Here is a 16,153-nt window from a genome sequence, read left to right on the forward strand (position 1 = left end):
CGCACTTAGTGCTTTTCGGGTAGTAGTAGTAGTAGTAGAATTTATTATTTTGATAGGGAAGGCCCTACAGACGTTGCTGTCTTGTTACAGGGAACCCTAAGTGCTCTTTACAGAGCGAAACAAAAACGGATAGATGCTCAACCTGTCGGGTCCCTCAAAATATGCTGAAAAGTGCTCTTTTTTCAGTGAAAACAGGCAAAAAGTGCTCTTTTTTCAGTGAAGCAAAGCCATGATACATGTTCAGATATGAACCCAAGCTGAGAAATGAATACGCACTCTTCCATTAAATTAATGGGTCCACGAAAGGCAAAACAGGAAGTAAAGTTCAAAAACCCACATTTTACAGCATTGTGTACAACGGGTACAAGCTTCACCAACTTGTTGCCCCCCAAAACAGCGGCGTGCCAAGACCCATTGAGCACTCGGAAACTGTGATCGCATGCATGAGCAAACAGATTTTAGCACTTTTTCAGCTAAAAAGCTAAAAAGGGGCGATATTCACCAAAAAACGCAATAAAGGGCGAAAGAAACGGGCTTTTCCAAAAAGGGCCAAAAAGGGCGAAAAAAGGGAGAGCACCTTTGGGAAAGGGCTATTCAACAGTACACATACATGTACATGTATCATCCTTTTTTTACTCACCTCCCACCGCTTAGGAACTGCATCTGTGCCTTGATCCTAGTCCTAGATGAGGGTGGTGGCGTTCCTGCGGATCATGGCAGTGGAAAACTCGGCCTCCTGTCCATTTTTTTTTACGGGCCGAGGGCCCGGTCCCAATGTGCCCGGGTTAGGGGAGCTCCGGAGTTCTTCTGTACATGATTGCACTAGTCAGTGCCACTCATGTAGGCCGGTAGGCTCCGGCGGATTATGCTCGCGAAATCATGGTGCTTCCATGGATTCTCGCATTATGCTCCCAAAATCCTCATAATAATGCTTTGGCACGCGGGGATACATGTACATGTACATGATTCACCTTGTTGTACTTATGCGGAGCCTCAAAGTTCGGGAAATAATTAATTGTGCGCTTTTCGTGCTTGCAAGTGGCCAGAAGTACATGTACATGTACAACAAAACACATATACACGAGTATCCACAAGGTGTCCATGCACCAAGAGAGAAAGTGAATATTGAGTCCGTTCCGGTTTGCAACCTGTGTCCTATTTGAAACCCTCGCCTCTACAGACTAGACTACACTACACTCTACAGACGTACTGCAACTAAGTGCAAGCACTCTCCCCGCGCTTGATCCCCTGCCCTGCATGCAGCATATGCGCATGCATGCAGTCGCCGGCAGGGCGCAGCTCATGACTGGTAGATCTAGAATTCTAGTGTTGTGCTGCAGCTGGGGCCTGGGCCCAGTGCGGTGACAGTGATCTGGTGATCACCAAAATGATCATCTTTCCTGAGTAAACACTGCAGGCTTCACACTGCACTGTTCACAGCCTTCAGCTTCACGACCGGTCGACCGTCACTAATCAGTAGAACTGCAGCTGCGCGCTGCACCTCCGAGTCCGCTGCCGCGCGCTGGCAGTCGCTTCATCCAGAGGACGTGTTTGAGCGAAGTAAACATTATTATTCCATAGCTCCACTGTACATGTAGTCTAGATCAGTAGATGCTCTAGCTGCCAAGCGAACGCGTATTTATTTTGCTTGGATTGGGTAAGCTGCTTTGCAATTTCTCATCTGGCCTTACTGCCCTTAGTTCAAGGCTTACTCTGCAGTCTCTGGATATGGCTGACGAAATGAATCCTGATACGCCTCCGCCGATGCGGACCCGTAGTGTCAGGTGAGTACATAGCCTAGGGATAGACTCCGTTGATACACGCACACGCCTGTTTTCTGTACTTCCTATCAATATTGTTGGCTGCCATATCATGTATTTTGTTGGCGGTGAGTGCAGTGGAGTCCGCGGCAAGCTTTTACTTGTACGGATGTCGTGTCACGAGTCGACACACAGCAAAACGTCGGGCCTGACCAAGTCCTAGTACAGCAGTCCTGCAATTACCCGAGTGGCAGTTTGTAGGAGGCATCGGCAGGAGTACAGTACATGCTTTCTCACCAGGGTAACGCCGACGGGATAGAGAGATAGTGCAGTGGGGAAGAAACAAACTGGGGCTTCGACGACTGGACGAGGTTCAGACTGTCAGCACACCGCACACACTACACGTACCGCAACGCAGTACTGCTAGTACTAGTTGCTGCCCGTCGTTCGGCTCAACCATGTCAACTATAGGCTGAATGCGAGGCTCCTGAAACGCTACAGCTGGGCAATCATTTCATCCTACTGGGGCGAAGTTCTTCATTTTCTCCAGATATGGCCCGGAATCTTACCCATAATTAAATTAAATACCCGCTCATCATCAATATTGAAAATTTCTTATCCCACAATGCTGTAAAACGTAAACACTGCTTACTAGTATCATGCCCCCCCCCCTTCCGAAGTACTAGTGTCGCCTAGCATGCTAATGTGAACACTTGCTTGTGTGCACTCAGTGCGGAGGGAGAGAGTCTATATACAATGCTGGACGTAGCACAAGACGCAACGCAGAGCGACATTTCTAAAGCTTATCGGAAAGTAAGTACACGTACAGTGAGCTGTTACTCAGTTCACGTAGCCTGATGTAGACCCGTGCATGCTGCAATGCTGTGTGACGAGAGTGCCACCGCATTCAGTGGAGGTACTACAGTGAAAGCAAGTGAAATCCAACCCCATGATTACAAAAGAGCGGCATTCACTGCCCCGCACTATTGTTGGCAGTGCTGGGGTTGTGCAGCCCCTGTAGCTGTTGTATCAATGGGGTTGGATTTCACTTGCCATCACTGTGTTTTGTATAAGCTCACCGCCAGGACACGCTGTCCGAGGTGTGCGCAGCTGCTGCACGTCTATAGTATGACCGGATATTGGGCGCACGGCCATGTTGGTTGCAGCTACAAGTGCCGCCAGTAGGTTTGTGCTTGGTTGGTGTGATTCCAATCACCAGTCTTGCATTCAAAGTTGTGACCCTTTTTGGATTTGGATGCTGGCCAATGCCCAGTGGACATGCTCCGTCAAAGCACAACACATTTAGTAAGCATGTCCAGCTGTGCATACTGATAGTATCCATATAAACAGACTACCATTCTACATAATCGTGCACCGTTCTGGCCAGAGAAATCCAACCTTATTATCAATAAAGTAGTGCTGCACTCAAGTGCATCGAGTGGTGTACGTGGTGCTACGGCTGCGTAGCCTCAGCACTATTTTATTCATGAGGTTCCGATTTCTTTAGGTGGACATAGTACTCAGCATACAACATGATGTGTATGAGGTGATACTAACTTCTAGGGATGGATGTGTGGTTCTCTTTTCAGCTTGCATTGAAACACCACCCGGACAAGAATCCTGACAATGTAGACTTTGCCAATACGAAAGTAAGTGCTTGCTTGCAGAACAATGTCGCATTCAGTCTCTTTTGTTTGTTTCCAATCATGTGTTCACAGTATAAATGTGTTGAAGCCGTATGTAATCCCTGCATTCCAGTGGTTCATACGGCAGCAGCGAGGAATGTGTGCGGGTATCCGTTGCACTGGACCTTGTTAGCTGCACGTCCAGAGTCAAGGCCGTGACATGGCTTGTTGATGCTGTTGCAGATCAAGGAGCTGAACGATGCATATGCGGTACTGAAGGACCCGACCAAGAGGAAAATCTATGACCACTGGGGATCATACGGATTGGAAGCGGCCAAGAAGTTCGGAGATGATGTAAGTGAACCAATGTTAAAGTTTCAGATTCAATGATCAAACATGTAATGTTGATCATGGACGGACGTTTGACTTAAGTGCACTACTAGTATACCGAGACACAAAAAGTTAGTGATAGCCCGATGTATATGATGTGTGCGTGTGTGTTGTCCTACCAGTGTTGTTATGACCGTTCGAGTGGCAACCTCTTGCTGTATGCTATCTTGTGTGTGTGTGTGTGTGTGTGTGTGTGTGTGTGTGCGCGCGCGTGTGTGTGTGTGTGCGTGTGCAGTTCGTCTTATCCACGATCAAGATGGATAACTGGTGCATGAAGGTAAGCCAGCTGTGGATGTATGCATGCTTAATGACTAGCTGATGGCAAATCAACACCGGCACAGTATGCATGCGAATGTAAAAATTGCACACAGCTATCTGTACTACAGGACTATTCCTTACAGATGCGGTATGTCATAAGATTAGCTGAGACTCTCTGGCCCTAAATTCCTTGGTTACAGTGTAGCCAGGCGATGGGAAAAGTCAGTTCATCCAAGGTATTCACAACGCGTGCAGGCCCGCCAGAACCGGTTGGTTAGGTCATTGCCGGACCAACTTTTGGCCACCAGCACTTGCTTACTGCTAAGAAGGTCATGTGTATCTGCCATATCATACCCAAAGTATGCAAGGCTATGGTATGGCCGGACTAAGCAAAAACTGCGTCTGACTATCCTGACATGTACCTTGGAACATTCTCACAAAGGATTCTTACTGCCTGGCTAATCTTAGAACTGTAGCCTCTTTACTAGTATACGTATTTCTTGTTATTGCGCTACACAGGCTCTCGTGGGATTCTGCTGCATCATCACTGGATGCTGCTGCTGCTGTTGCCTGTGCTGCTGCTGCGGCCAGTGCTGCCAAGGAAAGGCGGGAGAGGGTGATGGCGAGGGCGCGGATATCCCAATGGAGGTGTTCCAGGAAGGAGATGGACAAAATGGTAGCACTCCTGATGACCATGTCGTAACTTCAGAACCGGTTTGAGCAACTCACAAAGCTTATTCCCGGTATGCTTGAGGTCCGTTCCAGCTAGCACCACGCTCCGTTCCCGATGGCTGATGTGAAGTTGCCAGCCGGAAACTGTCCAAGCTTGTTGATCATTTGCTGTCACAATCTGTCGGATGTCAGTTGCCCTAGTACAAAGCTCGACAAAGTCCTACAGCGGCTTGTCCTCTGGCCTTTTCAACCAATTCTCCTGCGCCCTGTTCCATCAACCCAGCCAGACAGGGTGAAATGGCGGGCAACTGTGACAACAGAGCCTTCAACTTGATAATTATAGCCATCATTTGACAGAGGCTAACTTCCTAGGATACTTGCACCAATTTTGTGTTTTACACTTTCCATTGACCAGCAAACCCTTTAGACTCACATCACATGACACTGCGATCATCCCAGCAGACCCAGCTCAGGCCCATGGCAAGGAATCAGAATGTTTCCTGGTTGGCCTGGTACACGTCAACCTGTACCTTCCTGGAAACTGCTTCTATAACAGGCAGCTCGAGTAGCTGTCACTCCAGTGCAGCGTTCCTGTTGCTCTGATCGAGAATTGGACAGCACACAAGGTTCACTTTGCACCGCCGTGTGAATAGTCAGTCATTCAGGTTTTTAAATACGTTCATTGTTCCCTTGAAGAAACATAAGCCGTTTCACCTTGACAACAAATATGCTACTGCACTAGAACATAAAGCTTTCTCTCTTATCCATCTATACTATTTTATTTGAATGCCTCGCACATGTTTGTTATTTGGTTACATACACAGTATCAAGGAAACTTTGAGCCGTTTTTTAAAGAATTTTAGAAAAAATAATTATAGTATTTTGGGAAAAAAAGAAAAATAGTGAATTGTCAATTTAAATTCTGCATCGGAAATAGGCCCAATGTAGGAGCTAGCAACCAAAAATCGAATTACAGATGCACGCTTTACATGGTCATTCTGTTACAAGCCTGTTGTCGAGTCAGCTCCTCTGTGTGAGCCATGGTCCTGGGGGGTGACCGGATCACATCAGGCGAGGCTGTTGGGCTTGATATTCTCACCATCCCAGAAGTCCTCGACCGTCTGGTTGGCCTTGTAGCCAAAGCGCCCAAACAGCAGGCGAGCGTTACGGTCCAGAGCATCGATGGCCGCCATGTCTCCCTCTTCCAAGTGGATGTCCTTGGCGGCCAGGTTCTGAGCTATGCGTTCTGCGTGTACGGACTTGACGAGCAGTGGAACTCCACTCTGGTACTGCCAGGCGATGGCCACCTGCGCAAAGCAACACAGCGACGATCATCAGTATTCCACGTTGATAAGTTAGTTAAACTTAGTTTCCCTCAAGTTGCTTGAGTATAGAATAATATCATTATCTTTCTCCCCCCCCCCCCCCCCTGCGAGCACGATAATCTAAGTGAACGCTATCTTGGGGTTACAACACGGGAACAGAAACCTGTACTGTACCGTCTGGTTAGGACACACTCAGGCGCCAGAAGATATTTCTCTCGGTGAAAAGTTAATTACACAAACACTCCGATCAGGAATATACCTTGTGTGTAAGCAGAGATGTCCAAATTTCGTAAATTTTGAAAAGGTGCATTATGTCAGTAGTAGACTCAGTACAAACACACGCACCCCCCCCCCCCCCCCACACACACATTTACTCACACGCACACAGACTTCTCACTGACCTGGGCAACTGAGCAGCTGTGCTTGGCAGCAATCTCCTTCAGTGCTGGGTCGGCCATCACAAGCGGTGCATTGGCCTCGCGATTACGCGGCGGTCTCTCCGGTGCACCGAGCGGGGAATAGGATTGGAACTGGATGCCTGCGTAAAATACCGCAGAATGGTTACGATCGCTTGTGTGGTTGAGAGGACTAAAAGGAAGTAGTGAACCTGTGCCCTGTTGTTCCACTATCCGACTGTATAATATCTCGTTACCTCGGTGGACTGTTAGTAAATACCTCGTACGAGAACTTATTCGTCCTTTCTTCTTCTCAATAGTACAAGTACACCTGTACTGTGCTGTATTCACTAATACGCAGTATTGTAACAAGTAGCCGATATAATAATTTAATATTGGATATGCTGACACTTGCTGGCATTCAGTGCATTGCAGCAGAGCCCACGTCACGGAATGTGCACGGGCATGGCAATAAAAAGGAATGTAGGAATGAAGGAAGGGTTTACACTCAAATGGATGTGTTTAAAAAGGCCACCACAGCTGTGGACTTCCATAGCTCCACCCCCCCCCCTCTCTCTCAAAGTTATGAGCTGTGATTTCCAGGTTTGAACTTCCCTAAACAAATCTAGATTGAATCTGAAGATTGGTGACGGTAAAATTACCTGATTTCTTGCAGAATTCCTTCATCTTTCGCTGTTGAAAGTATGGGTGGCACTCGACTGCATGAATAAAAGGAAGCAGAAAGTAAGGAGCAAGTAATGACAAGGTCCGCCGCCCACATTGCTGCACATACTGTAAAAGCAGAAATTTTCGGTAACTTCGGCGCCAACAATTTTTACCGAAAATAAACGCAACGAAAATTTCGGTAGAACCGGTACTGTATACATATAGTATTAGTACGGTTACCTGGAAACCGGGTTTTACCGAAAATTTCCCTCCACCGAACCGCCAATTTTGGAGAATACCGAAAATATTACACCATCGAATATTTCTGCTTTTACAGTATTGTACTTTGACACCTTATTTGAGTTATCCGTGCTGTATACAGACACACATGCAGTATCAGGCCAGCAAGGCATTCACACACATACACACTCATGGCCAGACACACACAAACGCGAGCAAGCACATACACACACACACACACACACACGCGCGCGCGCGCGCACAAATCTCACCCTCCTATTACACCGACTCTTAGACACAACCTGAGCCATCTACCTGACAGTGTATCTGCACTGGTTCTCCTCTATCTTCAATGATCTTCGCTACTACACATGCACAAAAACACATCCTAAATCTTCAAGAAATCTTCTGTGTTAGCGCGTTCTCTTCCTCACTGTCTTCTATCTCTTGTTCGTCGCAAGTTGCACAATTTCTACTCACCTCTCTGAGTTTTTTTCGCTCCATTTTTCTTTCTTTTGTATTCCTATTTTCTTTAACCATCCTTCATATCTAGTATGGTGCACCCGGCCAGCCAGCAATGATAGTCGGATTTCCCCCATCAAAGCCGTTCTTCTGCATTCACTGTACAGGCTACTCTCGATAAGCCGCGAACCCGATCCTGGTCAGACCAAAATGTGTGGCTTATATACAAAATACAAAAGTACATACTGTTCAGATTTCAAAAGCGCACGACTTATCGTGAGTGCGCAACTTAAAAGTATGCTACATATCGTTAGTAAACATGAAGGTTTGTGGTTTTCGTAAAGAACAAACCCCACGCACACATGTACTTTACCTTGATGAACGGCTGGCTTTGTTTTGATGTCCTCAAGGAAGTTGAACAGCTTTCGCTCCGTGAAGTTTGACACGCCAATGGCGCGTACCAGGCCACGCTCTACAAGCTTCTCCATCTCCTACAAAAGGAACGATGCATGCATCGCAACGACACAATCACAACATAACCAATGTTGTGTTGCTAGTGTACGTGTACGGTGATAATGGGGGCACTGAATAAGAAATAGAAGCACCCACAGTGGGGTGATATTCACCCAAACGCTTACGTGCTTTCCAGGCCGTAGAAAAAAAAAGAGAACTAAACGACTGGGCCTGTCCGGGATTTGAACCCGGGACCTCTCGCACCCAAAGCGAGAATCATACCCCTAGACCAACAGGCCACTCCACGGTCTTGCGTATGTAGCGACCTCACCTCCCGAGTATTACGTCATTCTACATACGCATGCGCAAGAAATAAAATCATTCTCTTTGGTCACAACTTCTTCGTTGTCCGGTTGGCCAAAGTAGCCGTCGTCTAGGGCCCGACGTAAAACCCTAAATTGGTGACCCCTGACGCTGCGCTCTTCGGAGTTTTGAGCATGCCATCCCTGAGCTCGGCCCGCCGCAGTTTCCTGCTCGCCTCAACTCTCGGGATCCCGTCAATCGCCGGCTGTTGACGTAAAACTTGAGCCTCACCACCACTCGTCACTGGATCCGCCTCGGAGCTGCTGTGGCCCCTGCCACCCTCCCGGCCCACCTGGATACCCCGCTATCCTGCCACGGCACATCGTCCAGTCGTCTTCGTCCTGGCCTGAAGCTGGAAATTGGCCACCTCCACCCGTCGTACCAGCTCACTCACTGTGCACGCACGCAGGCACACGCCCGGCACCGGACCCCATGGAGCTGCGCTCGCCTCCATCTGTCCCCGCCTCAGTCGGCACGCCTCGCCCCAGTGCAGCGCTCCTGCTGGTATCCCGCCAAGCCTGCAACATGCAGCCGCCTCTGACACGATAACACTCCTCTGTCACGCGTACATTTCCTCTTTTCTTTCTTTCTGCCTCTGACATGCTCTCCACCTCTGTCACGTTAACACACCTCTGACATGTTAACCCGCCTCTGTCATGCATCTCTCTCTCTTTCCTGCTTTTCTGATTTTTGTTTCGGCATTTGTGCCACGTTGTTTAACAAATTTCACGCACGCAGCGCTCTCGCCTGTACATATGTATCATATTATTATATTTTTGCCTTTCCGCCTTGTACATGCTGCGCTTTCCTTTCTCTTCTCTTTCTTGTTTCTTGTTTATCGTGCTTCGCTCCTCCCGACCTCACCACTGGCGGGGGAGTACTGTAGCGACCTCACCTCCCGAGTATTACGTCATTCTACATACGCATGCGCAAGAAATAAAATCATTCTCTTTGGTCACAACTTCTTCGTTGTCCGGTTGGCCAAAGTAGCCGTCGTCTAGGGCCCGACGTAAAACCCTAAACGTATTCTGCTACAAGTCCTCTATTTCACGGTAGAGAATAAGTATACATGCCGTCTCTGCACCCCTTGTTCTCCCTGTCAAACCAGTGGCAGTAGGATGCAAACTTGAGCCCAAGGCACACCAACCGGCCTCTAGTAAAGCCCAACTGCCAGATATGCAAGTGTCACAAGGTGCCCCTCCTCGTATCGTATCAAGTTCCCGGCTATGTAACACTGATGTGATTCTCAGTGTCCATGGCTGGAGATGATGTGTCCGTGCAGTGGTAGGTGAGATAAAGGGAAATCTTCGAACAAGTACATCTTAAAACATTTCCACTCAGGCATTCGAAACAAGGACAGTTGAAACAAAACATGAAATAATCGGTGCGCTGCTAAAAATGCATGAGAAAGCAGTTACCGTAAAAGTCCGTAAATAAGGACGTTTAGCAATGCGAAAATTCGAACTTTTTGTGGTGGTGATATTTCGCGAAAATCTATTTCGAAAAAGAAAACTTGTGAGGTTTAGCAATGCGAAATGACTTTTTCTCGAAGTTATTTGTATCTTATAGTACCGTACCGTATATGCAGCTCAGTCTCAAGCAGGGGCTGTAAAATTACTACTCCCTGTAGTCAAATGCGTACCGAGAAAAGAGAAAGTTACTTTCGCAAATCACTGCAACTTCGCGTCCAAGTTTTCGAAGTTTCGAGCTTTTTTTCTGTACTCATTCCCAGACTCGAATTTTCTTTCGAACTTTCGCATTGCTAAACGTCCTTAATAATTACGTATTTACTTTCGAATTTAGTGACCACACCCGTACTAACTTTCGGGCGGGTACTGACTTTCGGGCACGAACAAACTTTCGGACCTGACTTGTGTGTAGTGCACAAGTCATTTTCATGTCAACGTACATGCTACATGCTGCATGTGCGCATCGTACCGGTACTTATTTCGGGCAGTATGTTTATCGGGCTTGACTTGACTTCAACAGACAGAGCCAAACGAATGAAGGGGGTATTTCTTTCGGGCAGGTACTTATTTACGGACTTTACGGTATGTACTGGTTATTGGCTTACCCGCCATGTTTCGACCACCATGTCACGAGAGTAGCCCAGCTGGTCCGACGGATCAATCTGTCCTGGCTGAGCAGCACCTTTCCGTATTCTGATTGGCCAATGCATCTGCACGAGAGTCAATGGGATGAAAATGTGTAAATCACTATAATACTGCAAGTACTGCAGTTTGAAATACAGTACAACATAATTCGAAAGATGTGTACGTTGCATAAAACAAGCATCATACAATGGCACTACATGTATATACTTGTACCAGGGGACATTTTGCCGGACCAGTTTTTCAGACTTCCGTATCTACGTCCAACGGCACAAACTATAAAGCTCCAAACTCTCCCCACTGTAATTCATTTCACCGTTATGCAACATCTGCTTCTCTATGTCATTACGACTTCCTTTCTTCTCTACCAATGCTGTTCAATAGTGTAGAGAAGCTACCCCAGGCCAAGCCTCTAGCCAATCCTTGAATAAAATAAAATAGTTACCAAGTACAAGCAAGAGTAGATAAACAAGAGTGTGCAACTCGCGGATGGGTTGGCCCACGGCGGAATTTTTTGTTGACGTAATCTTTTCGACGACGCACGCGCTGCGAGCCTTTTGGAGAGTTTTCTCTCGTGCACTTGGCGGGGCTTTACACTACAAGGTCGGTGCCCAGCACGTGCTCTCACACTGCTCTGCGGCAGAATCCGCGTTTCTCTGAAAAAAGGTGACGTAAACAAAAAATTCCGCCGTGGGCGCGGGGTATCTGCAGATTGTGCAGGAGAGATCCGGAGTTGCACACTCTTGTTTATCTACTCTTGCTACAAGTAGTAAGACTCACCAGGTAAAGGTCAAGGTGATCGACACGCAGGTCTTTCAGCGTTCGCTCACATGCCCGCAGAACATCGTCGGGTGCAAAGTCAGCACACCTGTACCGTGACATGGGAAACATAGCATTGTGTGAGCAGATTCCAGTGCGGATGGGAGATTTCAAAGGGAGTGCCCCCCCCCCCCCCCGTATAATCCGTGGACTAGCTAGGCAATGCCCAACCAATAGACACCCTTAGCAAACAACGGTAACGCTATTTTTTACGGTACTCGTACCTTGATCATCCAAATAGCGTTGAAGCTGCAGCGTATAAACGTTATGGGGGCTGATTTATCGTTGTGACCAACGGTACGTGTTTTGGCCAAATATTGCATAGTCCGTACGCATTTCACCTTGTATCGCGTAGATGGTGACAAAAATGGTTGTACCGCGCGAAATCAGTGGCAACAGCGTACTAAAAATAGCGTGCATCTTGCTAAAGGTCGAACCCAAATCACGGTATTTTCCCCCTTACGATAATACCGTTACAACATAACGTCTTTTGCTAAGGGTGTCTAATGTCTCATACATGTACCTGTATAGAATTGTGCACACTCAGCGATGGGTTATCAAGGTAACTGCCATCGACTATCTATTCCAGCGTTAGGGTGTTTCTCCTTGCAGTAGGTCAACAATGGGGAATAAAAACATCTCCACTTTACACTGACAATTGGCATTACAGCATGAGATAATCTCCTTATATCAGAGGCTCAGCGGCCCGGTTTCCTCCTGCGGCAAAGCTGGAGATATATCTAGGTATGCAACTCAGGTACATATATACACCTGCCCGATACAACACTAACGTTGTCTTGTACCGGTACAAGCAACTGCATCAGTGACAGCTACGGTTCTCCAACCCAGGCCAATCATTCGAAAAGTAGATTGGAAGGAGCAAGGAGCAGCCTCCATCAGAACATTCCCAGTAATAGAGCTGTTATAATCAAGCAGTAGCCGCAAAGGGGACAAAAGGGGTTCGGGACTACCATCAATCGCGATATCCACATGAACGTATACTAACCATAATTTGCTCGTGATCCAGAGGTCTTCTCGCTTGATGTAGCCTGAGGAGAAGGCCATCTCGAGCGCTGCACCGACCTCCTCTTCATTATAATAGACATGGGCGCAGTCAACATGGTTGTAGCCTATTTTCAGAGCTTCAGCTATGGCAGCATGAACTTCTCCTGGTCTCGCCAACCACGTTCTACAACAAGGAGCGAACAATCAGTGTTATAGCTAACCGTTGATAAGAACACAAAGCATACACTTTTCTTAGTTTGCAAGAAGAAGAATAGGAAGTGGTTTTAAGCTGCAGGAAGCCTCGCCTCATCTACTAAGAAAAAACGTCTTTAAAAAAAAACAGAACCTGACCTGGACTACAGAAGCTGGATCCCTGAAAAGAAAAGTTCCCGTATTAAAAAGGGGAAATGACAATCTGGTTACGACAACAGGGTGTTCGATTTGAACACCCCCCCCCCCCACACACACACCCAGGAATTCATCCTAAGCTGTATTTACTACCTCCGCCATGATGTGTCGTGAAACTTGACACAGGTAAACAACGGTAAGTCACATATGTAGGAACTCTGAACAATTTCTTCAATAGAGGCTCACCCAATACCAATCATTGGCATTTTGGCTCCATTGTTCAGCGTGACTGTCTTGATTGCATTGCTCTGCATTCATAGATACATTGTACACAGAAAAGAATGGACTCTCAGAAAGTGTAAGCCAGCAACTAACCCGGGGTAGAGGTGCACACTGATGTGACAGAATTCTGCTTGATCCAGAGGTGCAAGTTCGGTCTACAGCACTTTGGTGCATGAAAGTTTGCCCGTTCAATACAGGATTGCGCTTGGTACAGGGTCCGGCTAACACAGGTTTTACTGTACACTCAAAATGCCCTTCATGTATCCGGATTTTTCCACCAGCCCTGCAGCTGCGTAGCCCGGGCCACGGTCCATTTGAAGTGGTTCCCAGCTACATGTATCTAGACTCTGTATGCCGGACGCCATAACAGCAGTAACACACTACTGGCAATATGCATGGCACTATACATGTGTAACATGCTGTCGAAATCGAAAACATAGTACAGTAGTATGTAGTTGTGACAAAATTGGTGACGATGGCGAGAAACTTTGATTGGTGGCAACTCGGACCTTCATGGCATTGGGCCAATACACAATATGAGGAGGGTACTTAGAAGAGTATAATGGGGGAGGTGCGAAGGAAATTACACTAATGGTAGGTCACTAAGGTGCAAGAATGATGAGAATGATGAGAATGATGAGGAGATACTGATGTTACTGGCTAAATAAACCATGTCCAAAGTAGCCATAGCCCACCTCACAGTGATGCTGCCGCACTGCTGCCATTGTCATGCGTGGCAAGCCACCACCGACCTGAGAGGACAGGCACAGAAGTACAGTCAGACCTCTTCAATCTGACCGAACCTTGATTTAGTGGCATAATTTCTCAAGAAGCGGATTCTTCCATTCTCAATCCGTCTTCACCCGCTCCTTCCCAAACACACTCATGCCCGTGCTCGACGTTTATCCGCCCATGCATGCGCAATGCACACATGTATACCTGGTATTACAGAGCACGGTGCACATGAGTCAACCGCGGGCTACGTAGACTATCGTAGGCTAGACGGATCAAACGCTCACATTGTGCTGTCATAAAGCAAGCCGAGAATCGTATGAGACAAGCACCCACAGTTACCTCTGGTATACACAGCATGAAAAGGAAACACAATTTGATAAGCATATTATCATGATGTGCTGATGTTCTTGAATCCAGCAGAAGTGCACCAAACAGATGCCACTGGCTAAAGAGGTCTAACAGTACATGTATAACGTTGAGGAGTGATTAGTACTACACCTGATGCACTCAGCACTGCATGCGTGTTTTAATTGGAACACCATGTTTCCCCCTCTCGCCTCGCTCTCTTGTATGTCCAGGCTACCTGTTTCGGAACTACCAGTTGCCTGATGATCCCGATTTGTGCAGAACTCAGAGTTGCAACACAGCTCTCTCTCTCTCTCTCTCTCTCTCTCTCTCTCTCTCTCTCTCTCTCTCTCTCTCTCTCTCTCTCTCTCTCTCTCTCTCTCTTCTCTCCCTCCACTATGTGAAATGCTCTGCCCCACACAGGCATTTTGAGCACTCTTTGGGCAGTGGAGCACCCAATTTGATTATGGGTTCTATTTTGAATGCGTAGCAAGAACTTTCATCGACGCTACAACCCTTCACGAACTCTGGGTCTGGTGGTGCAGAGTGCCAGTTGCTGCAATGAGCCTCATGAGTCTCATCACACATCAAATGCACTAGCACGTGACCTATGACTATGGGCATGATCTGTGCGCTGTGTCATTATTGCTTCAGCCAATTCCCATTTGGCCGGACCACGGTGCTACGATCCTGGCTATGCAATACATGTACATGAGGACTGCTCAAGCACACCTCTCCGGCTTAGAATGCTGGACCGAAGTGTGCAGATGTTATACACACATTACAGTAAAACTCCCCTAATCCCGGCGGGCAGGTTGGGACCGAGCACTGCCCTAATCCGGGTTGCAGGTTGGGACCGAGCACTGCCCTAATCCGGGTTGCAGGTTGGGACCGAGCACTGCCCTAATCCGGGTTGCAGGTTGGGACCGAGCACTGCCCGTAACTCAGAACACACATACTTATATTGCATGCAAGTAAACACATTTTATGCCAATCAATAGTTTTTGGTGCTGTTTTTTGTCGAAATTATCGCGGCCTATTTTGTGACCTTGTAGATAGGTGCCCGGTAGACGGACGTGCCCGGATTAGAGGTGTCCAGATTAGGGGAGTTTTACTGTACATGAACTACGTATAAACACTGAATATACTTGTACAATCCGATGAATCGTGTATGATTATATCGTATTACTATTAGCCTGAAAGCGAAGTTCATGATGCCATTGTATGGCAACAATCTACACTACTACAATCATGTATATCTGCAAGCACTGCAATCACCGTGCATGCCCTACACCTAAGACTAAGTCCTTGTACACAGGCTGCAGCTACAGCCTTACACAAGTTACAGGCTACATCCATCCGCGAAGCACTACAGACAGTAGACTGCCATGGCATACTACTAGTAGTAGTACTAGTAGTACTAGTGAGGGCGAAATAATAGTCTAATAATATGGTTATGGAGGTAGCGTTACTTACTCGTTTCAGAAATGCCATGCTCAGTCGTCCTTGGCTTAGGTCAAGGATACGAATCTTGTACAAATAGACCGCTAGGACGGAACAAGTAGACTGTGAGTGTGACTGTGTCTGGCCACCGGCGCTGCTACTACTAATCCAAGTAGTTTGTTCTTGCTGTCTACAACTAGTACAAGTAACCATCAAACCCTGCTTATTTCTTACAAAATTGAAGCACTGGAGAGATTTACAGTTGAATAGACCAAGTACACGTATTATGCCGTAAAATAAGTAGCGGACCCGGTTCTGATGTTTTACGCTAGACCGTCATCTGGTCATTTCAGGATTCTTTGCCGGTCCTATGCTCTCGTAGAAATCTTGTTTGTGGTAGAACTAACACCTGAACACAGCAGCTTCATGGAATCATGTTCGTGCGACTCGCAACTG

General features: G+C 47.2%; 2 protein-coding genes and 1 non-coding gene across 3 annotated transcripts; 1 reads left to right on the forward strand and 2 right to left on the reverse strand.

The window, feature by feature from the left end:
• The first annotated feature begins 1,572 nt into the window (after window positions 1–1,572).
• LOC135815230 (dnaJ homolog subfamily C member 5-like) lies at window positions 1,573–4,903 on the forward strand. Its single transcript, XM_065328498.1, has 6 exons — window positions 1,573–1,784; window positions 2,492–2,573; window positions 3,350–3,409; window positions 3,629–3,739; window positions 4,011–4,052; window positions 4,553–4,903. The coding sequence occupies exons 1-6, from the start codon at window positions 1,729–1,731 to the stop codon at window positions 4,751–4,753; spliced, it is 552 nt and encodes a 183-aa protein (XP_065184570.1). The 5' UTR covers window positions 1,573–1,728; the 3' UTR covers window positions 4,754–4,903.
• A 448-nt stretch (window positions 4,904–5,351) lies between these two features.
• Window positions 5,352–16,030, reverse strand: LOC135815229 (uncharacterized). Its single transcript, XM_065328497.1, has 10 exons — window positions 15,731–16,030; window positions 13,870–13,926; window positions 13,139–13,200; window positions 12,546–12,728; window positions 11,501–11,588; window positions 10,684–10,788; window positions 8,167–8,284; window positions 7,088–7,144; window positions 6,432–6,568; window positions 5,352–6,012 (listed from the first exon to the last, which is right to left on the reverse strand). The coding sequence occupies exons 1-10, from the start codon at window positions 15,908–15,910 to the stop codon at window positions 5,773–5,775; spliced, it is 1,227 nt and encodes a 408-aa protein (XP_065184569.1). The 5' UTR covers window positions 15,911–16,030; the 3' UTR covers window positions 5,352–5,772.
• On the reverse strand, window positions 8,474–8,545 carry Trnap-ugg (transfer RNA proline (anticodon UGG)). Its single transcript has one exon. It is a non-coding gene; the product is annotated as a tRNA-Pro (tRNA).
• Window positions 16,031–16,153: the final 123 nt, after the last annotated feature.

The sequence above is a fragment of the Sycon ciliatum genome, chromosome 4 (genome assembly GCF_964019385.1).
Source record: "Sycon ciliatum chromosome 4, ocSycCili1.1, whole genome shotgun sequence".
In the NCBI taxonomy this organism is placed as follows: Eukaryota; Metazoa; Porifera; class Calcarea; order Leucosolenida; family Sycettidae; genus Sycon; species Sycon ciliatum.